This window comes from Centruroides vittatus, unplaced genomic scaffold (genome assembly GCF_030686945.1).
Source record: "Centruroides vittatus isolate TY-2023 unplaced genomic scaffold, ASM3068694v2 contig_983, whole genome shotgun sequence".
Lineage (NCBI taxonomy): Eukaryota > Metazoa > Arthropoda > Arachnida > Scorpiones > Buthidae > Centruroides > Centruroides vittatus.
In genome coordinates this window covers 102,691-130,193 of record NW_027122654.1, presented here as the reverse complement: position 1 = coordinate 130,193, position 27,503 = coordinate 102,691, and the positions used below count along the sequence as shown (strand labels likewise).

General features: G+C 31.8%; 1 protein-coding gene across 1 annotated transcript; it reads right to left on the bottom strand.

Moving 5' to 3' along the window:
• Window positions 1-1,221: 1,221 nt before the first annotated feature.
• Pngl (N-glycanase Pngl) lies at window positions 1,222-23,369 on the bottom strand. Its single transcript, XM_067283369.1, has 5 exons — window positions 23,318-23,369; window positions 22,946-23,254; window positions 20,632-20,796; window positions 11,350-12,667; window positions 1,222-1,488 (listed from the first exon to the last, which is right to left on the bottom strand). Exons 2-5 carry the CDS (start codon window positions 23,165-23,167, stop codon window positions 1,322-1,324), a joined length of 1,872 nt encoding a protein of 623 aa, XP_067139470.1. The 5' UTR covers window positions 23,168-23,254; window positions 23,318-23,369; the 3' UTR covers window positions 1,222-1,321.
• Between the last annotated feature and the right edge of the window lie 4,134 nt (window positions 23,370-27,503).

The window sequence follows — 27,503 nt, the reverse complement described above, 5'->3', positions numbered from 1 at the left end:
AAACACTGTTTCAGAAAATTGAGATATCGATAACATGTTTTGTTCCAGCACCTAGCAATAGATTTTTCAATTACTTTTCTTTTCAACTCTTTTCACCCTGTGGCACTAAGAGGGCCTCTTTCAGAAAGCCTATTATGGGTTCGGCCAGACCCACAATGGGGCAACCGAGTGGCGAGGGACGGGGCCCAACAAATCCAGACGGACCACCCCCTGAAAAATTCCTGGGGATTTTTCAACCTGTCTGGATTTGATCCCAGAGTAGTAGGCTGCCACCTTGACTGCTCGGCCATGTGGCCAATATTTTTCAACGACTAGGAAATATCCATATTGTTTTAGTTAATTCATTTACAAACATTGTTAAATCTATTAATATATATTGATATTAGTTCTCGAACTGGTATTGTTGATAAATTTTATTTTTTCTATAATAGAGGTTAAAAATGTTTCGTCCATAATTTATTTATTAATTAAAGCACTCACAATACAAATTTTATTACCAGTATATAAAGCATAAAACTGTATATCCATTTGAAAAAATAACTAAAAATTTCAAATACAGAAATAATGTTAAACTAGATAAACCATGGGATAACACACCCTTTGTTTATTAGCTTGCTTAGAATTTATATTATGAAAGAAGAAACTAATTATAATCATTATTCCAGAAACTGTGTTGTGTCATTTATTTTCCAAATTGTTTCTATAATTATTATTAATCCTTATCAGGTGTTTGACAAGTCAAATGTTGATAAGGAATAATATTGATTATTATAGAAACAATTTATTTTAGTTATCATGCCATTGTTGGCTAGATGGCCAAGGCAGTAAAAGCATCACAGGTTTAATAGTAGTTATGTGATTTGCTATTTCTTTTGGTCCAGGTCAGAAATCTCAAAGATTTTTTCATGTTCAGTTTGTCCCAAATATATCAGACTCTGTTACTGACCATATTGTCACCCCATTTAGGACCTATCCCCACATAGGACTTAGCCTAATCTATGATTTAAAAAAAGTAAACTGTTTCAAATCATATTGATAAAAACAATACTTAAAATTAAATTATATATTATTCAGATAATTATTTTTAATTTCTTGTCATTTGTACAAAAGCACTTATATACACACACCTTTTATATCATCAGGTATTTTTAAGATTTGGTTAATACTATTAGTATATATGCACTTCTAACTTATCTTTGATTAAAAGAATTAAAAACTTAATTGTTAGATGAGATGCATTTTATTGTAATACACATACAGTATATGTAGTGTGTGCTATATATATATATATATATATATATAGTTATATAAAATAATTTATTCATAAAAATGAAATTTGTATTTCAAATGGGAAGTCTTTGCTGTTCATGGGTTGTCGAAAAAGCTGACTATGTTGCCAAGCGTTCTCTCCTTCACCTCCTTCTAGGATGCAATAAAGGGTAAATTTGGACACACCTTGTATTTTTCTAGTTGAAATAACACCTGAAACTAATAAACAAAGATTACAAATTAAACATTATATTAAAAATACAGAAAAAATTTGATTAGAAAATATACATAACTTATTGAATTACCAGAAGTTAATAAATAAAGAGCAACTTTAATATGTTCAAACTATTAATCTTTTGAAACCATCAACATAATTATTAAAGATCAATAAGCGTATTCACAATCCATAGCTTTTCTCATTATACTGGGTTTCTTAACAGTCACAAAAGTATAACTTTTTCCAACCTTGTTTTCTTTAGTACATATTCTATGGAAAAAACCAACAGCCTAACAAAAAGCTTCCTTGCAGCAACATTCAACAATTGTTTAAATTTTTCAATAGAGGAACCAGAGTCATTTTGTGATTTAATAAATGGAAGAAAAAAAATCCCCAAAACAGAAAATGCCAACCAATAAAGTGGTCCAACAAATATGAAATAAGGATCACAAACTGTTCTGTTAGAATGCATTTTCATGGTTCATAGCTTTTGTAGAATGCTGGTCTTCTAAAAGTGAGAAAAGCTTCCCATTGTGAATACCTCTAACAGTTTTGGTTAATTCAACAAGTAGATTATCAGGATGATTCCCAAAAGTCACAATCCATTATTTCAGTTGCTTTTCATCATCTAGTGAATAAAAATTTCCATATTAATATATTTTTTAACCTTAATAAAATTTTTTATCCCTACATAAATTCTGATGAAATGTATTCCCAAAACATCAGAATATACTTATTTATAACTTTTGTAATATATTAATTATTTTAACAAACTCAAAATCAGTATTATTGGGTTGCAATTTTAAAAAATTGTAGACATAGCCCATAAATTTCCACTGTCATCCATCTGTCCTTCCTTAATCTTGAAAATGGAGTTAGAGAGATGAAAGATGAGACCAGATATGGAAAGCTTAGGAGCAGGAGGCCTTCGATTAACTATATACAAACTTCCAGTTTGCACCAGAAATCATATTATTTCAATTCAAATATTTTTCCCTGAAAGGAGTTAGATAGATTACTGGCATGACTCTATTCTAACAAGAAAAGTATGACGTACAGTAAGATCTTACTAATTTGAGGTAGAGACCATTTATTTTAAATAAATTAGAAATATGATTAAAAATTGCAGCCAGGCATTGTGACAATGTCACAATAAATAATTGCTCATTATAAAATAAATTCAAATTAAAAATAGTTATGTTTACTGTTCACATTTTTAAGATTACTGATTGAAAAGTTCAAAGTCAACAGGATCTAAGTGCCAAAAAAGTCAAAATTAAAGTACTTGTTGCAAAATTATCTATAAATTAAGCCTAACAGTCTTTAAAAGAATCTGTATGCCTATATGTACAGTACTGTAGATCAGTGTTTCTCAAACTTTTTCATCTGCGACCCCCTTTTGCACTTAAAAATTTCAAAGGACCCCTGAAGAATGAGTATGTGTAGAAAAACATCCCAGAGGGAGGGGGGTTAATTTAAATTCAGGACGAGTTAATTTCTTTTGTTTAATTAATCTATTCCATGTTGAAATTTCTCTCCGTTGCATGTCGCTTTGCGTTGAATTTTTGTCAATGTTAAGACTAACGAAATTTTTTAAAAAATTATTTGTTTATTTTTCACAAACAAAATAAATGTATTGAAAAATATAAAAACAAAAAACATTATATTTCGGAAGTTTATCTAGTCTCAAAACGTTCCGATTCAGCACAACACAGTCCTCAGAAAAACAAGCAGAACTTACCATTCACGATGGGAAAAAGTCTCGTTCAAATACTGGCACGTCCTTAAGTACCCTCTTATGGTCGCGCCAGGCTGCCAGCTAAAAAACGCATATCAACTAAAATAACATTGGAGTATCCCAAGACATAGCCAAATATTGCAGCACCACAGCACTAGCGGAAATTCAAATTTGCCGACTGAAATGCTTTCGGTTGATCGGTTTTCGGATAATCGACGCTCTACCTAAGTCGACTTGCCTACAGATGCAACGCTGCTAGCAAACATCGTTCCAAATGACAATGCTGTTCTATCATAGTTAAGGCGGAGAGTGGAACTCGGGGGATTCCCCAATAGCGCACAAATTTATGAATATTATATTCAGGCTCGTATTTAAATATTTATATTGTTTTTATTATTTATATGCTGCAATTTATTTAAGTAAAAATTATTTTATATATTTTTTATTTCTACTATTTCTAAACATGAATCTATAATAAATTTATAAAATATTTGAAAAAAAATTGATTTGGCATCAATTTTTCAGCGACCCCCAAATATTTTTCACGACCCCCTTAGGGGTCGCGACCCCCACTTTGAGAATCACTGCTGTAGATGATTAGTCTCCAGAGGCACGCTAGGCTTTATACTCATTGGGCTCATTTGAATTTGTGGGGATATATAGGGGGCTTGAAATAACACCTAGATTAAGGAAAGACAGATGGACAGACAGTGGGAATTTATAGGTCTACAATTTTCTCAAATTGCAACCCAATGTGAATACAAAATGAAAACGTAATAATTACTTATATTTGATACATTATTTTCATTGTTGATTCTGCTGATTGCAGTGGCAATGCTAAAAAAGATTGTGTCATACTGTCTGAAATTGTGAAATATAGTAAATATTCATTTACACTGGGTGGATTTTGACAACTAGTAAAACTTTTTATTCAAGCTTCTTCTTGTTTTGTACATTTTTTTGTTGGCACAATATCTTATCCAGCTGTTCATATAGCTTCTCTAGGACACACTTTAGAAGAGGACAAATGAGCTACATACATTCTTTGCTCAATTTCTGCAATCATTTTTCGTTTGTATTTAATCAATTGCACCAGGAGTTTTTATTCCGTCTGGGGCAACAATGCTCTAACACAAGTCGGGAACAAGCTATATTTAATGGAAATACACCTGGAGATGATCTACTCTTGCAACACCTTAACAAAAACCAAAGCTGTGCCTGCTGTCTTAGCCACGACATTCTGACATTCAATAATAATATTATTATTATTATTATTAAGTGTTTCTTGGCAGTATCCATGCTAATAATTGACAAAATAACACACACTTTACATTGGGAATGTGATTAAGAAAAAAACAGTAAAATGGCAAAATTCACACACTTTTAATAAAACTGCTAGTACTTTCAATGACTTACAGTTGTCATCATTGTCAGGCTATAATTGAATGTACTTTTAAAATTTCAGAATGGAACAAAATGTAAAACTGACTTTTTAAATGTATAAAGGTACACGGCTAAGATACAAAACATTTGTAAAATTAAAACAAAATATAAATAAATATAAACAGTAAGGTTTACATGAAATTATCGAGAAAAATAAAAATAAACCCCCAAGTGTAAAATTTTCTGTGAGCATCTATGGGCTGAATTGTTTAAATAATGTTGTGGAATATTAACTGTAGGGAGATTGCACAACAATAAAGATGGCATATATAGGTTTTCTCAAATGAACAAAGTTCTTTTTTCATAGCACCACCTGATTAACTTGAGCCCAAAGGGACTCACAGCCATACTCTTTTAGAGAGCTCCATTGCATGTCTGCAATGTCATCTTGATACTCCTTGATATGAACTTATAACATTCTGGCTGTGCCCCAATATACAATGTCATAGATCCTGTTAAAGAGTACTGTAACAGGATTACATAAACCCCTGCTTTTTCATATAAAGTAAGACTGTCCCTGATGTTACACAATAACCTACATAAAGTTGGTTAGAGAACAGTTGGTAAAATGAAGCTATAAGTTCCAAAGATACAGGTTATGTGTAAAGATAAAGAGCCTACAAAAGGAATTGGGTATATGCAAAGCAGAGTTCATGTTTCTTACAAAGCAATATCTGTGTAAATGTAGACTTCACATTTAATGAGACACAATTACTGAGATAATTAAACCTGGCTGAGATAATTAAACCACACTCAGTGCAGTAGAAATAATTTGCAGCTCTTTATTTACTAAAACTTGGATGCATGGAACTAATACTTGTCATATGAAAGCCAAAATAGCCAATTTACATAGGACAGGATTGGTAAGCAGAAGAAGGAACAATGTGTGGTAACATACCAGCCTTGTGGTGGACAGAGAACATAAGCCCAGAAGGCAATCTGTGTACAAATAAGCCTAAAAATGGTATCTCCGCCCCTTGTTCATGCTCTATGGAAAGATTAATTGTGGAATAGACAGAAGATAACATGCCTATAAAGACATCCAACTCTTCTTCATGATTGTGGAAACCAAGCAAAGAATGTATGTAGTCATTTGTCCTTTTCTAAAATGTGTGTTCCTGTGAAGCTATATGAACAGCTCGATAAGATAAGGTATTATGTCCACATAAATTGTACAAAACAAGGAGGACCTTGAACAAAAAGTTTTACTGGTTGTCAAAATCCGTCCAATGTAAGTGTAGAGTTCTGGTGAATGTTCTATAGTACAACTTTGCTGGTGTAACGGTGTCAGAGGATAAACAAATATTCATTTCTTTGTAATATTCATTGTTACTAAGAACTATTCTTGTAGAGAGTGGGGATTATTCCTCTGTAGTGATTCATTATTATTAATTGTTTACTTTCTGAAAACTTTTTATCATAACAATATAGTTTTTAATTTCACTATTTATATACACAGCAAAATTATTTACATTACAGGATTTTACTGTGTAGTTGGTGAGTTTATTTGAATGATAGCATAACTAATTTACCTTGAATTGGTATAATATAATAGTATCATTATCCAAGAGATTTGATAGTAGCACAAACTGACTGGAAATTAAAATGAAAAACTTATCTTGAATAAAGATACAGAATAGTCCATGTAATATATGAGCATTCCTCCACTTGTACTCATTCATATTCAATTTTTAAAGTAATATCTTTTCTGACTCACATTTTTCCAAAAACATTTTACTCCCTTGACATCTCTAACAGTAACTTCAGGAGAATGTACTAGATACATCCAATACACCTTATTGCTGAGAACATATATTTATTCATATAACTAACGTTTTCAGCCCAATTTATGGGTAAATATATGTTCTCAGCAATAAGGTGTATTGGATGTATCTAGTAGATTTATTAAGAAGCTGAGTCTGAGTAGGTGATTCAGGAGAATGATTATATTCTTCCATTAGTTCTAATACATTGTGTTTTTCTTATAGAAACAGCATTTATTTTTACAGATTTGATATTATTTATTGTATTAGGCTAATAACTCTTTGGTTTGTGAAACAAAGCACTTGATAAAGTCCAGTTATTGACTTTAACTGAAACATTTACTCTCTGTGGCCATCTTAAGGCCATGATATTAGTCTAATTGTTGGACTAATCATGGTATTTGTAAATCTATGCTGATAAAATAGGAAGAATTTGAAATTGAAAAACATATGACTTTTTTGTTTATTTATAACAGAAAGTGTCTGTGATTTCATAAAATGCAGAGCTGGAAGGGAATGCAAAGTGTTAAAATCAGGAGTTTCAGTATGTTCTTAAGTGTTCATGCTTATTATTGATTCATGTGATCTTAATTAATATACAGGGTTCCTACTCAAATTTTTCTTTTAAATTCCCTGACCTTCACATTCCTTACAGTATGGCACATTAACAAAATAAAACATCACATGACTTAATATGCACACACACTATTGCTTTTCCAACTTCTCTACATAAAACATTAAATAAAAAATAATTTATCCTGTTATTAACTCATAACTGTAAAACTTCATGGCTTTGTAAAAAGAAACAACCTTGATCAAGCTGATCTGATAGCATGCTCCACAAAAGCAAATCAAATATTAATTTTGTTTCAAATAAATTTTTGGAATCAAGTAGTTGTGCATGTGTGTGGACATGCACAATAAATGGACTGAATGGGACATAACTCTTAGGTAACAAAAGTGAAGTCATTGCACATGTGCATGGACATCTGACAGACAGACAAAAGTTCTAACATAAGCACTTCACCACTATAGTGGAAAAGCCATTAATTATTATTAAAAATTCTGTATAATCCATGAGAAAAGTATAAATTTATTAAAATTGTCCCTTAATAAATTTTTCAAACTTTATAAAATACACACATTAATAAACTGAGAAAAAGTTTCAGAAATCAGAAATTGTTTTGTTATGCAATCAAAATTATTAAAATAAAAAATGATAGTATTTATCATTTGAATTAATGCTAAGTTATTTATCATTTTTGGTTCTTTGTTAACAACCTTTTTTTTCATCAGTTCATTAACACCTGCCCTCAAATTGAAAGCATAAATTGTGTGTGAGAGAGAGAGAGTTAAAATTTTTGAAAATTTTATCAACATTAGATTATTAGGAATATTAGATTTTTCTCTCAAACTTATAATACTATATAACTAATACAGCAGTTTTAAAATCTAAAAATAACAATTGATATTGTTGTATGCTTGTATATTTTGTGTGCTATAATTTTGGGGAAATTTTGTGTATGTTTGGGTGAAATTTTGGATCCTGAAAATATTCTTCACCCCCTTTTCATAAGTTGCATTGTACCACAATGCTTCTTGCTACCTACAGCACAGCCTAGTCAAATGGGGAAAATCCCCTAGAAGAGTTGTGTCCAAAGGAAAATATTTTCTCTCGCTAGATGGAGCCACACAACGAACCATAACAACACATACTGATTAAGTTATCCTAGGTACTGTACAGTACATGCTGTCGTATGCTTGTCAAACAAAACATAACTCAAACTTAGGATACAGCAAATTATTAATTTTTTTAATTAAGATTTTGCCCAGATTTCTGCAGAACAGTCTAAAACAATAGACATATTATCAATAATCATCTAGACAATTAAATGCAATAATAATTAATAGGGTAGATGACTACTTTTTGTGGCCACATTAAGACAATTTTCAACTTTAAAAAGTATTTTTATATTCTTACAATTTTTTTAAAGCAATGAAACATAGTAAAAATAATGAAAAAACATGTTCTCTTTTACTTTATTAATTGTTATTAATTTTAATATTTTATAAACAAAATTTAGAAATTTTTATAATTTTGCAAAAATTCACCAGTTTTGACCATGCCTATACCAGTTCAGGCCCACTGTGTGCCAGTTGTAGCTACCCAATGTTTAATGCAAGTAAAACTATTTTATGACAATATTTTTTAATATAATTGACAAAAACTAAGCATAATACCGAATATAACTTCCTCAAAAAACTGGAACAGTATATATAGATTCGAACATACACCTAAGCACTAATTTTCCAGCAAATAAATTTGTGGCCGAAAACGTTCGAAGTGTAAGTTTGTTTACGTTTATTTGCTGGAAAATTAGTGCTTAGGTGTATGTGCAAAACTAAGCGTAATATATAGTCAATAGCCTCTGATTATTATTCTAGCTTTTAAACCAGTGAAATGACCAAGAAAAAATATTTTGTAGTTTTATACCCATCAATCTACTATATATTATCAATATTATTTTATCCACAGCAGACTTAACATATAGAAAAAAATATTACTGCCACAGTAAATTGTTGTATAGCTTACTAATAAAACTATTTATTTTTATTTGCCTGAAAAAAAAGTAAAATCCTAATATAAGTATAATACCCTAATACTACATTCACTCACAATCCACGAATCATTTTGATCTCGATTTACCTACAATCTGGATTGTGACTGTCGCTAGTCGAACATCCTGCTGTTCACACAGACAGTCTGCTTGAGAACAACCTGGCTATTACATGCAATGATAAAACTGACATAAATACATGGTAAGTCACAAACACCAACAAACAAAATGGAAGTTTTGGTTAGAAATAAATACAGTACTTTTTCTTGCCATTTATCTAATAATAGACAAATGTCATCATCTCTCCAAATACAGTATCTGTTTTATTTCTCTGTCGATAGCCCGACACGTGTTCCGCCACCATCTTGTATTTTCTCACATGTGTGGAATTGTGGGATCTCTCTTATGACTGGATGTAGTTTCAAGAACTCTCTTGAGTCAATCGCGATTGAACCTTGTTTCAGTCGAGGGAGGTCGCACCAAGGCATAGTCGCCGACCTTGGTCACAATCTAGATTGAAATGCTTGGTGCGAACAGGGTATTATAATGCATATGGAAAGAATCCATATATCTATATCCATGGCCAAAACTAGTACATCATTTTTAGCCACTTCTGTGGCCATAACTAGTGCATCATGAAATAATGTCAAGTCCGCATAAATCGACACCCGGATAACTCGTCACTCGTCAGTTACATAGTTTTTGTGGTCCTGGCCAACTTACATAGGCATTAATGTTATTAACCTTAAAAAACTCTGTTTACTCGACATCGTTTAACTTGTCACCACTGGATAAGTGAACATACTTTTTCTTTTTCACACTTTTTAGACGTCTGATAAGTCGACTCCCCTTTTGAAAAAATGAGTTTACACCATACAATAAGCTGTGTGGGGTGAACTCATTTTTCAGGGGGGAGTCGACTTATCAGAATTCTAAAAAGTGTGAAAAAGAAAAAGTATGTTCACTTATCCAGTGGTGACAAGTTAAACGATGTCGAGTAAACCGAGTTTTTTAAGGTTAATAACATTAATGCCTATGTAAGTTGGTCGGGACCACAAAAAACTGATTATGTAATGACGAGTGACGAGTTATCCGGGTGTCGACTTAAGCGGAGTTGACTGTATTTTGATCCACTTGTGGCTATAACTGTTTTTAAATGTAATAAACTAAATAATCTTTAAAAAATTCTCATACTTTCTAAAGCTTCTATGTTAGCATAAAACATCATTTGTACAATTGAATTATATATTTATTAAAATATAAGCTGATACCTATTTCTTAGTTCCTTATGACTTAACATATAAAATGAATTCAAGTTTGTATTACCAAAATTAATCTATTTTTTCTTCTTCTTTAAATATAACACATACAGTAATTATCAAAATAATACAAAAATTTATAGGGTGCTACTTTTATTATTTTCTGTGATAAAGATTTACTATTTCATCTTTATTTGATGTACAAAATTGTACAGAACAATGAACCATTTTAAAACGAATCTTTTTAAAACTCAATAGTATCTGGATATATAGATTTTAAAAATTTTAAATTTCAAAAATACTATCATAACAAGCACATCTTTGCAATAGTATTAGTATTGATCACTTGACTGAATAGTCCGGTCATAAGTGCTCCTAGTGAAAAAAACATGCAAACTGCCTCAGTCATCAACACACATATTCAGAGCAAATGACTAGGCTGTGCCTACAGACGGCTACATTTAGTCAGCCATACTGTCAACAAACAAAATCAACAAGGCAACCAAGAAAATAAATTCCTTGACTTTCTATTACTTTTTCTGAATACTAATGAAAATAAAACCCTGACTTTCCAGGTGTACAGGAACCTGAATATATTTGTTAATAATTAACTCAATATCCTTGATATACAATTACATATCTTACATGAAGCATGCAATGCTATTTTTCTCTAAATACATTTTATTGAAGAATTGAATTCTAAATGCAATGTTTTCTGCTGCAAAAAGAATATTGGCACTAAATGGCTGCATTTTGTAATTGAACTTATGTGAATCTATGATGTTTAAAATGCCAAAATGCAAGTCACATGATTTTTTGGCACTTAAAATGTTACAGCTTATATTTATATCAATTTGATATTCAAGAGAATTTGTAACCTAGTGAGTTTTTTATCATTTCATTGTAAAATTGAGATTAATTCATTCACTAGAAAATTTGTTTACCACTCATGAAAAGTTTTTTTTGGCATTCACGCATTTGACATTACGGCTTTGAATGCTTCAAATAATTAATATGTAAAAATTTATCAACATCTTCTTACCTTTGTTTAATAAAATAGTTTTATCATCAGTAATAATCCTGACAGATACGGAAGCATTTTCAAAGCAAGTGTAGTCACATTGTAAAATGATAGTATCCACAAGAAACTTATCACAAAAATCAAATTTCCAAGAGACATCTGCTTTTTGTGAACCTTTGGTTCTTGCTAAATAAACCATTTTCCAATCATGTTCTTGCTTATAAAAAATATTATGTTCTTCATATACACAATTCTTCCATCCGTATGTTTCTTCATTTTGATTTGAAACACGAACATACTTATCTAGGGCTGATGAATATTTTACATGAAAATATCTTTTTTCTGCTTCAGATTTTTCTAGATAAAATACGAAATTTTTGCTTGCATTATCCAATTTTATTTCTGATCTGGCCAATCTCCAATCTAAGGAACCAGATGTTCTTCCAATAAGTTCTTCATCTTTAGCAGTACGGGTAGAAAGAAACTCAACTAATTCTCTGATTTTTCTATGTAATAATTCAGTTTTTCTTTCCTTCGAGAATCTGCTTTGGAGTTTGTTAGTAAAAAAAAAAATTTGTTGAAGTAACCAATCTTCATTACATAAAGTTCTTCTTAATAATACTTCTTTTGGTTTAGCTGTGTATCTCCATGTAACATCTTGCACTTCATCCTTAGAAAATGCCATAATATAGTTTAATTTTTTCCCCCATCCAGATTCGTATACCAAAGGTGTATCACAAGCATTTTCACAGGGATCACAATGAATCCAACGAGCACGAGAAACAGAATACACTTCTGTCCAGGCATGATCAGTCCAGTCAGAAATCAACCGAGAATCAAACCCCAAAGCTCTACATAAAAAAGTGAAACAGTTGGCCCATTCTCCACATCTTCCACTTCTGGTAATTAATAACTGTCTTGGATGAGAGTAACGAGGAAATCTGTATGATATATTGCAGATTTTACAAGTATGCTTTTCTACCCTGTCAGCTAACCAATGCAAGTCTTCATTAGTTGGACTAAACATTCCATTTTGTACACAATAATTTCTGCATTGCTTACATTTGACTGTATCTACCCATGTAAAAAAGTTAAACTTAAACCAAAACAATAATTCAATTAATAGACAATCTTGGATGCTTATATCAGTTATTTCTGATTGCTTTACTATCATTGAATATTTCTCTTTAGCTTTATTCTGAAGATCTGTAACAGGAACACATTTTATTGCTTCTCGTTGAAGAGCAGGATCCTCATAGAGTAGCACTATGTGAACGGAAGAATTTAATTGAGAAAAAAATTCTGAATGTTTCATTAATTCATCACGAGACTTTGACATCTAAAAATATAAATATTAAAACCATATAGACATTACATATAACAAAGAAAATTAAAAAGGCAAGATAAAAATAATGGATGATTATAATTAAGGTACCCCTATTCAATACTGTCTAGAGCAGGGCTCCCAACAGGGTTGGTATAAACCCCTTATGGGTTGATTAGCAAATTAGATACATATTGTATATATTCCTATATAATATTTTAATGTTGCTTAATTATTTAGTAAATTCAATCAGTGAAAATATTTTCAAGAAACATACATTAATAAATTTACAGTTATGTAGCAGTCTAAATGCAACCAAATCTAGCTCTCTAGACCAGGGATTTCCAACTGTTTTCATGTATTGACCCCCCTTTTAAGAAAATTTTTCATTGACCCTCTTAAATATACAGGGTAAACCAAAAGTAGGTGGACATACATTGAATAGGATTTATGTTGTATTTTTTATGGTATTTATAATTTACTGATTTATTATTATTGTAAACCTAAAAATTGAATATAATTGTATATGTTATCTTGAAATAGACATCATAATTTTACCGTTCACCTACTTTTGGTTCATCTTGTGTGTTCAATCAAATCTGATATGTTACATTTCAGGACATGTTGAAAACACTTCTGTAAAAATACACAATTTGTACTGATATACACTGATGCACTGGTTTTTCTTTGCTAATATTTTTCACTGTTGTTTGCAATTTTTATAAACTTTTGCAATTAGTGCTACAAAAATGCAATCAAAACATTATAGTAAATCTAGCAGTGGAGATAAATTCAAGAAGTGCTGATCATGGAATCTAAACTGAACATTATAAAAACTAAATGTATTAAATGAAAAAAAAAAAAACTGTATTTGAAATACCTGCTACTAAGCAGTAGTGAGCATGTAGACAAATGTAATGTAGTCTATTACCGTATTAGCCCGAATATAACACAACCCCAAATTTAACGCAACTCCAAAATTTTCATAAAGATATTTAGAAAAAAAATAATATACTCATAAAAGAATTCAAAGAAAGTAAAATTCAATCAAATAAGCATTTATTTAGGTAATTATAGCTAATAACACAGGTTACATTCATGTCAATAAAATTAAGTAATGTAAAACAAAATTAATATTACGTAAGTAACAACAAAAAATGGAACTGTTTATTCAGAATCCGAACTGTTTTCAGAATGAGAACTCATTGGTCACATCGGTATCATCAGTATTTTCATTCATGCTTTCAGTTTCCACAAAATGTCATCTTCCGTCCCATTTAAATCATTGGAAATGCAGCCTCTTCTAACACTTTTTTTTATATTTTTCCTGAAGGTGTCAATGGATGATTGCCCGATAATAGACAATTGTTGTATTCTTTTCAAAAATTCTCTTTAAATGGTTTATTAACCACCACATCCAAGACTTGCAACTGAGAAGTCATACCACCCGATATTATTACAAGATTGGAATTCAATGCCTCAATTTTTTCCTTGACACTTGTTGTAAGGTGGCCTCGGAATGCATCAAGGACTAGCATGGAGCGGGAGTTTCTCAGAGAACCTGGCTGTTTCCCCCATATCACATTCAACCAGTCTAATACCAACTCCTCTGTCATCCAACCTTTTTCTTGGACCCGAAAAACAATTCCTGGACACAGCTTTTCTTTGGGCATTGTTTTACGTTTCAATATAACGTAAGGTCGAAGGTTTTGTCCGTCAGCAGTAACAGCAAGCATAACAGAAATTCTGGACTTTTCATAACCAGCTGACTTCAATACAGGGTTCCTACTCAAATTCTTGTTTTGAATTCCCTGACTTTCCCTGATTTTCCCTAACCAACTTTGTCCAAATTCCCTGACCCTCACATTTCTTACAGCGTGGAATCTCGACATAATGAAACAGCATTTTATTTACCGGGAACATTGATTGAGTATATCTATCCCTCTTTTTTGCACAGTTGATATGTTTCAAAGACTGCCACATTAAAAGAATACAGTACATACTGGCACATCTTGTAGAAAAATGTTTGATAGAATCCAAAACTTCAATGTAATGAAAAAATAAGCAACAAAATGAAACATGAGCTTTTTATTTTATCATTACTTATCATTATTATTTGTATGTAAATCTAGTAAATACAAGATAGCATAAAATCAACAAACGGTATTTGATATACAGTACAAATAGTACTGTACTGTGTTTAAAATGAACTCTTGACGTAGAAACACGTAATTTTAAAACCAATCTTTCAACAAAAAGAGTAACTTTTTTTTAAACAGCAACATAATTTTAACAAAAAGTTAAATTTAAAAATTTTCAAATAAAGCATTTTTTCCCTCAAAAAAATTGATCATGTAAAAAAAGAATTAGTTTTCTTTTGTCAACCACATTATATACAATCTATTTTTACACAATTTTGAAATAAAGAGGGATAGGTGTAAGTTTACAGTATAGCTTCTCTAACAAATGTATCTAATTTATTGTAAAATCTTTTTATTTTTACAAAATGGACAATCAAAATACAGAGAAACTTCTTAGTATTAATTCTTTTTTTTCAAAATACAGATAATTAGAAAATAAAAAATTAATTACAATTCACAAAATAGAAGAACTATTAATGTAGTTTTAGCTTTTTCTCCTCAAGTGTATTTATTTTCATTTCAATCTCTTTTTCTTCCTTTTCATGATCTTTTCTTAACATTGTCTTGTGTTGTTTTAAATCCTTAAGTTGTTGTGTAAGTTTTCTTTTTTCTTCAGCCCTCAATGCCTGCTGCTTCTGAATATCTTTTTTCTGTTGCAGAGATGCAATATATCGCTGTCTAGATCCTCTGACTGTTAACAACATTTTCTGGTCTATATTTATTTGATCAATACCACCGGCAAAATGGATCCCATCATAAACTAAGCGTTGAGCAACTAAACTTTCTTCCTTAAGATTTCCACTCAACAGTGATTTGTTAACTGAAAAACCACTCTCCACACTTGCATTCCCATGTGAGAAAGAAAGAGAAATTTTGATAATAGACCATAGATCTTGCAGTTGCCTATCATCCTTCATAATTTCACAATAAAATGTGTCCAGACCATCATCATCACTCCTTTCAGATATGAAGTCCTCAAACTTTGTAGAATAGGGTTTTATGGATACTTTATTGCAGAGTATATTATACTGTTCTTTTGCTTTGACAGCACATCTTTCATCAATCCTGTTTGTATCATGTAGAATCTCCAGTAAAGCATTGAAATACAATTTTCCAACATTTGATTGCATTTTAATAATTTCTGGGTCTAAGCTGCTCAAAGCCTTCACACATTTGTACTTGACAGGTCCCTTCTCAATAATCTTTTGTGTCATCACTTTCAGCACTTTTTGACAATCTCTTAGAAAACACAGAATATCTTTATCGCTTACTTTCAATTCTTTTAAAACCTTTTTTGCTCCAAAACCAATATCCAAATTCTTAAGATGTACCAAGTTTTCATTAGCATTTAAATCTATTTTTAGAAAATGCTTGTCGGTGACCCTGTCATTTTTCACAAACTTTCTCATCAGATTCATTAATAATTGAACAACTGCTTTATAAAGATAAGGTGCAAGAGGTTTGTTGCTCTGAAATCGGGTGAGAAAGCTCTCACTTTGTGAAAAAATAAAAGTTTAACTTTAATAAAGGGGTCATTGAGTGCCTGTCTCAAGAATGTAGCCACCTTGCTGTCTTTCAACTTTGTACTGTTGTTTATGTATGTCTTCACAGATTCAATAACTTCTGCTGCACGTTCTAAGCATTCTCCATTCTCCAACCACCTTGTTGAACCAAATTTTTTGGGAAACAATCTGCTTCCACTTATAGCAATGTATTCAGCACGCCGAGTGGGTGAGTCTTTTAGCAAATAGTACAAATTCCGTAGCAGTGGTAACAAATTCCAATCTACTACTTTAAAACCAGCTTTTACTGCACCATGGACTACATGTAAACCACATGTTCCCATTCTCACAAATGATTTACCAACATTCTGTGTCTCCATGTGATCTTCTAATTTATTCAGAAAACTTATGTTTACATTTGGTCCGTCCATACAGATATGAAGAATTTTTGCTAGATCAAGATGAGTGTCTGAAAGGCCATTGAGAAATGCAGAGAGAAGATCATCTGCTGTACTATGATCCAGAAAGACACTATTTAAATATCTGGTCATAACCTTATCTTTACTCTCATCCCAGTATTTTATCACAAGATCCATTTGAGTTCTTTGAGCAACTTTGTTTAGTGATTCGTCAAAGGAGATAGTAATATTATCACAACTTGTAACAGCATCAATCAATTTTTCTCTGAAATAATGGGCTAGGCCATAATTTATTATATAGGAAGCTTTATCTAGACCCAATTGAAATTGTGTGGCTATAGCACTGTCAGGAAACATTTTTTTGAAAATGTTTTTAATATCAGAGCATGAATTGAGTGACATCTTTTTCTTTACAACTGCCAATGCCCAAGTTATCTCTGCTTTTATTACATCATCTTTTATCACAAAAGGTGTCAATGTGCTGCTAAGAAATGTTGATTTGGTGAGAGACTGTTCATTAATGATCTTAGATCTATCTTCCACAACAGAAGCCGTTTCACACACATTTTGTTGACTATTAGAAGAGTTTGAATTTGTTGGGGTTAAAAACCTTACCAGCGAAGTTTGTTCCGACTTCAATCTTTTTATTTCAACATGACTAGAACTATTTGCATGGGATATTAATACATGCTTTCCCATATTACTTAACGAGAAAACTTTACAACAAATGCAGCAATATGCTTTTGTATCATCATCTTTTACAGTTCTTAACCAGGAATTGAATTCTGGATGAATAGCTGGATCTAGCCATTGGAGATTAAACCTCGTTTGTTTCCGTGCGATTATAATTTAAGAATGTAGAAAAACACAAACCTCGAACAATATTATTAAAAGACAGATGAACCAGATCAGATAGAAATATGTAAGACTTGTTTTGTCACAATACTAAGTACAACATTCAAACGACATCCAATCCGCATCTGCATATATATTAATTAAAAGTAGTGTTGCCAACCAATTCAAAATTCAAATTTACAGCTAGACCTTTTTTAATAAAAATACTCAAATCATACTGTTACCATTAGAACTGTTTGGTTTTTTTAGCTAGATTGTTCATAAATCCACTAAATTAGCTGAATTGGCAACTCATTAAAAGAAAAAAAATGTTCCGTTGCTGCCATTTTGATTTCGATTTCGATGTAAAGCCAGAGTTTTAATAATTATTTTTAATAATTTTTATTTATTATTTATTTAATTTTGCATTAAATTTTCTTAATAATTCAGACAAAATTTATTTATTTTAACCCTTAATTACAATTCTTATAATTATTGCAAATCATATCACAAACCATCTTTCTCACTTTTATAGCAAATTTTAATTAAACGAACTAATGTTATAGAATTTAAATAAAATAAAATAAATACAGAAATAAACATCAAACGAAATTACAATTATACATTAATAAAATATAGAAGTTCAGCGCATAGAATCGTAACTATAAAATCTCGTTCTTTTGCAACATAACTATAAAAATAGTTTTGTTGTTGTTTCGGACTAAGATACTAAAAAATTAAAATACATTTGATTAATTTTTTAAAAATTTACCAGCTTTTTAAATTTATAATTAATTATAAGCAAGTTAACATTGGTTAACCTATTGGATTATCTAGTTCACTGTTTCTCAACCACCGGTCCGTGGAGATTCTTGATCAGCCCGCAGAGAATTTTTACTGCTCTGCGTTAAAAATTTTCTTATTGAAAAAAATAGTGATAATTTAATAAATAAAAATTTTATAATGTATAAATGATAACAATAATTTTACAATTTACTTCTGTAGTAATTCTTTAATATATAGTAAAGTTTTTTGTTAAAACACCACCGATCCGCAAAATTTTTTTCACAAATTTTATCGGTCCGCGGGCCAAAAAAGGTTGAGAAACGCTGATTCAGTTGATTTTCAAAACTATAACTACAGTATATCTATTACAGGTATGATCCCTAAATTTGTCAAAATCAGTGGCTATGTTACCCAACATCATTTCTGTTAAACTAATTATTAAACTATGTATCGAAGTTGCAGAAATTAATGGGAGAGGGGGGAAAATATGCTTGCAGTACAGTACTTTCAAGGAAAATTGTAACAACAAATGTAAAAAACTACTAATCAGCGCCAGCATTTTACTGTAATTGTCGGATAGCTATTTATAATTTTTTTATGTTGTACACTAATGTTTTAAATGTGAAAAACAATTAAATTACCGATTTTTACTGATCTATTTAGCTATTTTGAAGTGAATATTCAAATAAATTACGATTCAAGTTTTAAAAGTTTGTAAACTAATTTTAATTAGTTATTTTTATTCTAATTAACAAATTTATCTTTTTATAATTGCTGAATTATTAAAATTAAAAACTATTACATAATAGTAGTTTATCCTGTTATTAATCCACAACTGTAAAATTATATGGCTTCAGAACGGTGAAAAAGCCATTTCAGATTCTGGTATATTTTCTTATTAAAGATTGCAGCATTACTTCTTGCCACCTGCAGATGGCTACGCTTGGTCAGCCATATTTAGCAAACGAAATCAACGAGGCAGCTAAGGAGACAAATTCCCTGACATTCCATGACTTTTTCCGAAACTAATGAAAATCCCTGACTTTCCCTGACTTTCCAGGTGCGTAGGAACCCTGTCACTAAGACCATTTTTTCACCTTTCTTATTTACCGTAAGGTCGGAAGGTATGTCAAAATAGACTGGTGTTTGGTCTGCATTTCCCATATTTCCAAGACTGTAGTTGTGCTTTTTGTGTAATGATATAACATGGCACTGATAAGCCAAGAATTTTTCATTAAAGTCATCAGGAAGTTTTTGCGCGAGAGTTGTCTGCCGTCGTAGTGATAAACCGTTCCTTTTCATCATTCTTCTACACCAACCCATACTTGCCTTAAAGTCCTTTCTAGGAATGTTTAAATTAGCAGCTCTTCTAACACTTTAAATCTTATGACTTCACGGGATATTGGGCACCCTTCATTTCGCTTTTATATTACGAATTTTAACACTCGCTGCTCAACTTCATTAAACCTTCCTTTTTTAGGTCCACTAAAAGATTTTCTTGAAGAATTTGCATTCTTATATTTCCTTAAATCTTTTCTCCATAGGCGGATGTTTACTTCTGGAACTCTGTATTTCCTCGAAGCTCTCAAGTTGTTCGTTCTTTCTGCCTCGTTTGCAACCATAATTTTAAAATTCATATTGTAGGTTCTCCTGGTACCTTTATTTATTTGACTCTTTGATGAGCCTTTTTTCTCAACACTACCTTTATTACTCGCACTCATTTTTTATGGGCAATAAAGAAAAAAGTAAAGTAACAGTCGCTAGTCACTAGAACAAAAAACAAATGAAACGAAACAGTTGCATGAGATGTTAACAAGTGAGACATAGCCTTACTATAGTAGCGCTATGCAAACAAAAGCACAGGCCTACTAACTAGATCACATGGTTGTTTTGAAGTGGTTGGTCGAGCTAGGAATTGTTCAGACGGTCAGTCACGTTTCAACCTCTGTAGAAAAATGTTTTTGTTTATATTACATTCCATTACTTAAACCCCGAATTTAGCGCGAGTCGATTATTTAATCGAAAATAACTGGTCAAAAAATATCGCGTTATGTTCGGGCTAATACGGTAAGTACATTGAGGGATCAAACACTAACAATAACTGGTTATTCTGTGCACAAACATGTCATAGTGCTCAATTTTGGTACTACATTTTTTTGTGGAACTGTCTTCTGCATGTCCTGAAATGTCATCATACCAGATTTGGTTGCTTTTGGACTGCTAAATCTCTCTCTAGGTATTTAATTATTGAATAAGATAATTTGATTACAATCACCCAGTATATTAGATTTACTCACAACCTTGGAAGATTTTTCAACTAGATGAGATGTTACAGAAGGATTACCATCAGTAGAAACTTGTTCAGATTCTTTTAGACATTTCTGCCGTATGGAAGTTAAATGATTGCGAAACTTACGTAAAGTATTTAAGTTAGGTTCAGGAAGAACAAAACTATCAATTCCCTAAAATAAGAAATTAAAATTAGAAATTATTAACACAGGTTCTATAGATTATTATTATTATTAATTAAAGTAAAAATAACTTCAAGACAAAAAGAAAAACTAGCATTTTCAATAGATGTTCTTTATTATTAAATACAAGTCAATAATATCAATTTAAAAGTATCTTGGAAATTTTCAGATATTTATTTTCAGTGTTTAAATTATCTTAATATCAATTACATTTTAATATAATATAAAATATTAATTAAAAAATTCTTGTATGTATGAGGGTGGATCAAACATAAATGGGATTTTTGTTGCTGAGCAACTAAGGTTGGAAGTACAAGGCCCGCGTGTCTAGTCTGATTGGGTAGGGTCATTAGGGGTGGGGAATGCCGGCCATTTCATACTTTCAACCAATTCGTCAGTAGTGTTCATGATGTTAGAGCACCAGATCTGTTGCACAACACATAATCATACAATTTCTTGCTCGTGAAGGAGTCAATGCAACAGAAATTTTTTGCAGATTGACTGCACAGTTTGGGGATCAAACACTGTCAAGGACTCGTGTGTTTGCCTGGCATAAAAAGTTCAAGGAAGGACAGATACGAGTGGAAAATCAGAAACACGATTGCCATCCTCGGACCAGCATCACATGCAAAAATACTCGAGCAGTTTGAGACATTATTGAAGAGGAGAGAAGAATTGGAGTTCGCAAAATTGCAGAGAAGGTCGGAATAAGTTATGAAAGCTGTCAAGCAATTGAGATGTCATTCTCCTTCATGACAATGTCAGGCCCCATACTGCAGCTCTAACAGTCTCAAAACTTAACGAATGCACTGGACTGCACTTGATCATCCTTCCTACAGCCCAGACCTATCACCCCATGATTTTCATTTGTTTGGGCCACTTAAAGAAGCTACAGGAGGGCAGTGATTCGAAGATGATGCAGGAGTGGAGGCATTCGTGTACAATTGACTCCTGACACAACCAACTTCATTCTACGATACTGAAATAAGAAACCTTCCGTCTCGCTGGGAAAAATGTATTTCTACAGCAGGAAGCTATGTAGAAAAATAAATCATAATGCTTCTTTATTTTTTAATAAATAATTTTAAAACATAAAATAAATCCCATTTATATTTGATCCACCCTCGTATTTTAATTAAAAACGCAAACTTTCAAAATAATTTTTTAACTTTTGTTGTTATGATTTGAAAGAAAAATATATTTGACTTTCATAAAACATAGAAATACAGATAATATGTATTTCTATGTTTTATGAAGAGTCAAATATTTTTTTTATACTTTTGTATATTTTTCTTTATCTGCATGTTATAATGCAGATATGTATTATCTGTATAATATTTATTAAATAATTTAATGTTAATGAGCAAGGATATTAATAAATCAAATGAATAAGTACGAAATACATTTCTACTAGTAAAAGTTCTGTTCTGTTCAAATATTGAGAAAATGATGTTTTAAGAAAATGGCATATCCAATACTAAGAGAAAATTGTGAATATAATGCTTCTTTAATGACTGAATGTAACAACTGCATAACATTATAACATTATATTGCCCATCTGCACACTGCACGCACACACTGTTATATAAAAGCCATATCAAATATGGCTTTTATACAAATGAGACAAATCTACAATATTAATTCTCCTTATATTTTAAAATAACAAATTTTAGAATAAATTTAGCTAAATATCTATTTATAATGTGTGTAAATTTTTAAAATTTATAAACAACTGAAATTTGCACCGACCTTTCCGAACTAAAACTTCGAAGTGTTTAGCAATCTTAAAAATGGGATATATGTATTTTATACAGTTGAACCTGTCTATCTGAAAATTTATTTTTTTCCTTGTATTTTCAATCTAAATTCAATATATTTTCTACATTTATCACAAATAACTTTCTCCCAAAACCTCTCAAATTATGGACTGAAGTGTCAATTACACCTGTTTGCATAAAACAAGTGTAGTTCTTAAAAATTATTTTCTTATTACTGGTATATGGTAGGTAACACTCATTTTAAAGAAAGATACCCGTTTCAAGTGTAATTTCTTTTAAAAACTTTTAAAATAGTTTTCTAGTATTGCTTGTGTGCAATGGAAATATATATATATATATAAATTAAGAAAGACTAAAGTTACTTCTCTGTATCCTAGACTGAAAAGGCATTGCACGGCACCGTTGAATGGTAAAAACTCATCTTGAAATAGATTACTTTCGACCTTGATGGATCGGTAAGGTGAAGTTTGTGGATTTTTCATGAGATCCTCACAACAAAACAGCAGTAATTTTGATACTTTTAGAAACTCGCTAGGTGAATTATCATTAAGTAATAAGGCAATAGATTCTTCCTGCTCCGACATATCTGCGTTTTTTCATCAATTAACTGCAAGATAAGTTACGAGTTCAGTTTTTCTTCTCTAGATCCAGCAAAATATTTGTAATAGTTTCTAGAAAAATTATGTAAAATCAAATAATTTTACATGTAACTAAACAAAACTGTCACATCTTACCTCTTAAGACATAGCCGTAGTCACACCTCGCACTGAAAAACAGTGTTGCCAGATTGTAGTAACATTTTCGGGTGACTGTGATGCCATCTCGTAACAGCATTTAAAACTAGAGTAATACCAAATTTATAACTATACGTTAAATCAAAGCCATATAAGGGGCTGTCCGTAAATTACTCCTCCCTTTTTTCCACGTGCATTAAAACTCGAGCTTCCTTAAAACCTTTACCAATTTATGAATAATGCATAAACTGTATAAAATTTAATGAAATGAAACGGATATTTACTAAGTGGCACACCCAGAGTGGGGGCCAAGGGGTCCTGACAATCTCTAAAGCAGCGGTTCCCAACCAGTAGTCCGCGGACCACCAGTGGTCCTCAAGAGCTAAAATATGGTCCGCGAAAGATTTAAAACTTTTATTCATTTTAAATTATTATTCCCACATTGATACAAACTGAATTTAATTTTTACTAAAAATGTTATGTTTTCTATTATAATAGTACTGTTAAAGCATGTTACTCGAGTTTAACGATTACTTATGTTAAAAGTTTTGATTAAAGTTTATTTTTCTCAAACCTTGTGGTCCCTGCTGACAACAATGACATGCTGACAACATCAAAGTGGTCCCTGGTCAAAAAAAGGTTGGGAACCGCTGCTCTAAAGAAAAAGCAAGAACAAGAAAACAAAACCTAAAGGTGTTTTCCAAAAATATTTTCCTAATTTAATTTTTTTTTGCTTATATTGTGTCGTGTCTTCTATTTCTATACTCCTTATGAATTAGCGGTCACGTAAGGTGGGAATTTTATCGAATTCGCATTAAAATTTTTTTATCCGTTTAACTCGGCTTTCCCGAGATGAAATTCTGAGTGCGCCATTGTTCGTTGAAGTTTGATCCTTTTCCTCCCCTTGTCCGATTTTGTCCGACTTGTCTTACCCCCTCCCTCCTTTCCAGTGTGGACGTCATTTATGGACAATCTCTAATTAGGATCGAATTTAAATATTTGTATTTATATACCGTCGTCGTCCTAAGGACATTGGAAAGAAAATCTTAGAAACTGTTAACTGATTTAAAATATCTCATATTGCCAGATTTATTTTTTAAACAAAGTTTTCCTTCACTATTCCTTAAAGTTACACTTAAGCTTTTTCACATTAGTAAGACACGGGAAGAAAAGTATTTCATACAGTTACATAATAACTTTTTTCGCTTTTCTAAACACTGAAACATTTAAAATAGATATTTTTAAAATAACAATTTCAGTGCTCTTTCATTTTGTGCTTACCTTACATGAAATTTAATTTTTATGTAAGGATTAAGGCCAACGAAATACGAAATAATCATACGTATGCTACATTTTGATATATGATGGAGTAGCTACATTATTAAAGTTTTACATATCAACTTTAATAGTATTCTCCACTTACACGAGAAAACAATCAGTATTCGTATCAACTATGAATACGTAAGCGGAAAAATACAGCGTAAATAAAATGACATAACTGTACGCAAACTATTATATTGATATTATTTTTCACAAATGAAAGTATGACATTTATTAACAAATTATTAAATTATATTATTTAATTTGGCTATCTTTTCAATGAGTATAATCTTCATTTAATTCAGCTGGCTCTGCTATCTCTACTGGTTTTGAATTACAGTGTGGTGATCATTCAAAAGAAGAGGTTCCACTAGAATCTAGTGGTTTCCAAAGTGGGCGGTGAGTAAATCTAGTGGGGCGAAATGAAGCAAGTAGGCGGCAGGGGCACTGGAGTCAGGGTGACCGTAGGCAAAGGTTGGGATCACGAACAACCTTTCCCTTTCCTCTTTTAAAACAAGAAGAAACTTGCGTTTAATGGTTTCCAAATGTGGAGAACAACATACGGTAAGGATATAAAATGTGAATTTCATAGAAAAGTTTTTTTAAGAATATTTCCAAGCCTTTCTCAACAAGGGAAAAGGGGTCGTTGGAGTACGGTTGGGGGCGTTGAGTATAATTTTATGAAACCAAGGGGTGATGGTTCGAAAAAGTTTGCTAATCACTAGACAAGAGTTATTATAAGAATAGCTGCTTCAAGAGCTACTTTGATGTGGAACGAGCTCACTATTATGAAAATACAGGACTGACAGTAATTCGTTTGAAAGTTGATAGGTGTAGGGATTTTTCTATTTTTCTTACGAATCAACCCAATTCTCCCTATTAAATGTAGTTTTGCAAACGAGATTAGGGCATTCCATTTGTCAGAAAATTACACATTTTTCTATTATTATTTTTATAACAGAAAAGTGTAAAATGACATCAGATGACGTAAAGGGCGCACTATTCTGACAAAATGAATGCGCCGATTGTTATCACCAAATAATCTGAGTTCAAATTCTGGACTCAAATTTGTTTATAGATCTCACTGCTACCTTTAATTTTGTTTCAGTATTTCAGTTAAACGCCACACTGGATTTAAGGCGTTCCAAAACTTTTATGACTTTCTGATGAGTAGTTTTGTGTAGCCAGTTGGGAAATGACGTTTAATTTGGGACACCCTGTATATTAATATAATGTATACTTTAAATCTATTAGTGGTAATTTTAGAGGTAGTTAAAATTTAAGCCAAAGAATCATTCATACTGATGTTTTAAAATATTTCTGCGATTTTAACAACATTATAATATTACGTTTCATTCTTATTGTTGGGTCGCAATTTTCAAATTGTAGACCTTTGTCGTCCGACGGTCGTTCGGTCGTCCAGAACGTTTATAGACAGATGAAAATCGAAACCAGATATGGAAATCTTAGGGGAAGGAGACCTCGATTAATATGAACTTCCGGAAATATCTTATTTGAATTCAAGAGTATTTTCCTTACTGTATTGAGCGATAAATTTAATGTAGTATTGAACTATGCGATAATTTAATTTAAATTAAAATACAGTAGAGACTCGTTAATCGGAATCGCCGGTAATCGGAACGATTTTCAGTCGAACTGTGTCGTGCTGAATCGAACATTTTGATACTAGATTTACTTCTAAAGTATAATTTTTATGTTTTTATATTCTTCAATATATTTATTTTGTTTGTACAAAATGGAGAAATAATTTTTAACGATACGATAGCCTCGATTATTATTATAAAAATTTTCGTTAGGCTTAAAATCGACGAAAATTCAACACGAAGCGACAGGCAACGGAGAAAAATTCAACACGAAGCGACATGCAACGGAGAAAAATTTGAACATCGGACAGGTTAATATATTTTTTCGTATATAATCGGTAATCGGAACAAATCACTAATCTGAACAACTCCAGTCCCCAATTAATTCCGATTTTCGGTTCTCTACTGTATGATTGAAAATTACACCCGGCATTGTGACGATGTCACAATGATTAATATTTAAACATCATAAGACTTCTTGATTTTTTAGCTCTTCGCTTTGTTGTCACTAAAAGGACTTTTTTACCATACCCATCATGAATTCGGCTAGGGCTACAATGGGGACAATCTGGAGGTGAAAGACGAAGTTCAACGTAACTGGGTATTACACAAACGTCTAGACGCTGAGCGAGCATTAATTCTAAATTATGCTGCTGCGCCAATAAACGATTTACTGGTCATAATTACAAATCATGACTGCTTTATTCGTAACTACCATTAGTTAAAAATGAAAAAAATACGTTAAATTTTTAGGTATACACCTTACTTATAAATGAATGAGTGAAGTTTAAAACTTAAAATGTGTACACGATTGGCGACCGACTTGGTGCGCCAATAACATTAGATAAAGTTCCGAAAGTTCAATTAGAAGTAACCGCTGATCAGATTCGTCGGAAAGACACCTTGCGACGGTTTAGATGGTTAATGGCTGGTAGCTATCTTCCGATGCTGAACAAAAAGAGCGCTGAGTCCCGTCTCACTTCGGGCTTTTTTGCGTTGACTGATTTCCAAGCCGAATTCGATGTATATCTGATGCTGCTAACGCACTGTCAGGATAGCATAACGTCCCCGGGGCGAACTTCACCTTGACAACCAAGCCTATCGGTTATTTGACGTTCCGAGAGTAAACTCTGATTTCCCGCCTCGACATTGACCCTTTATAGTCGTCGACGGCGGGCCGGACGACTAACCGGTGATCACGCGTTCAAAGTCGAAAGGTCGCTTCCTCAACCGTCTTCTTGTAACGGCGACCGTTACCAGTC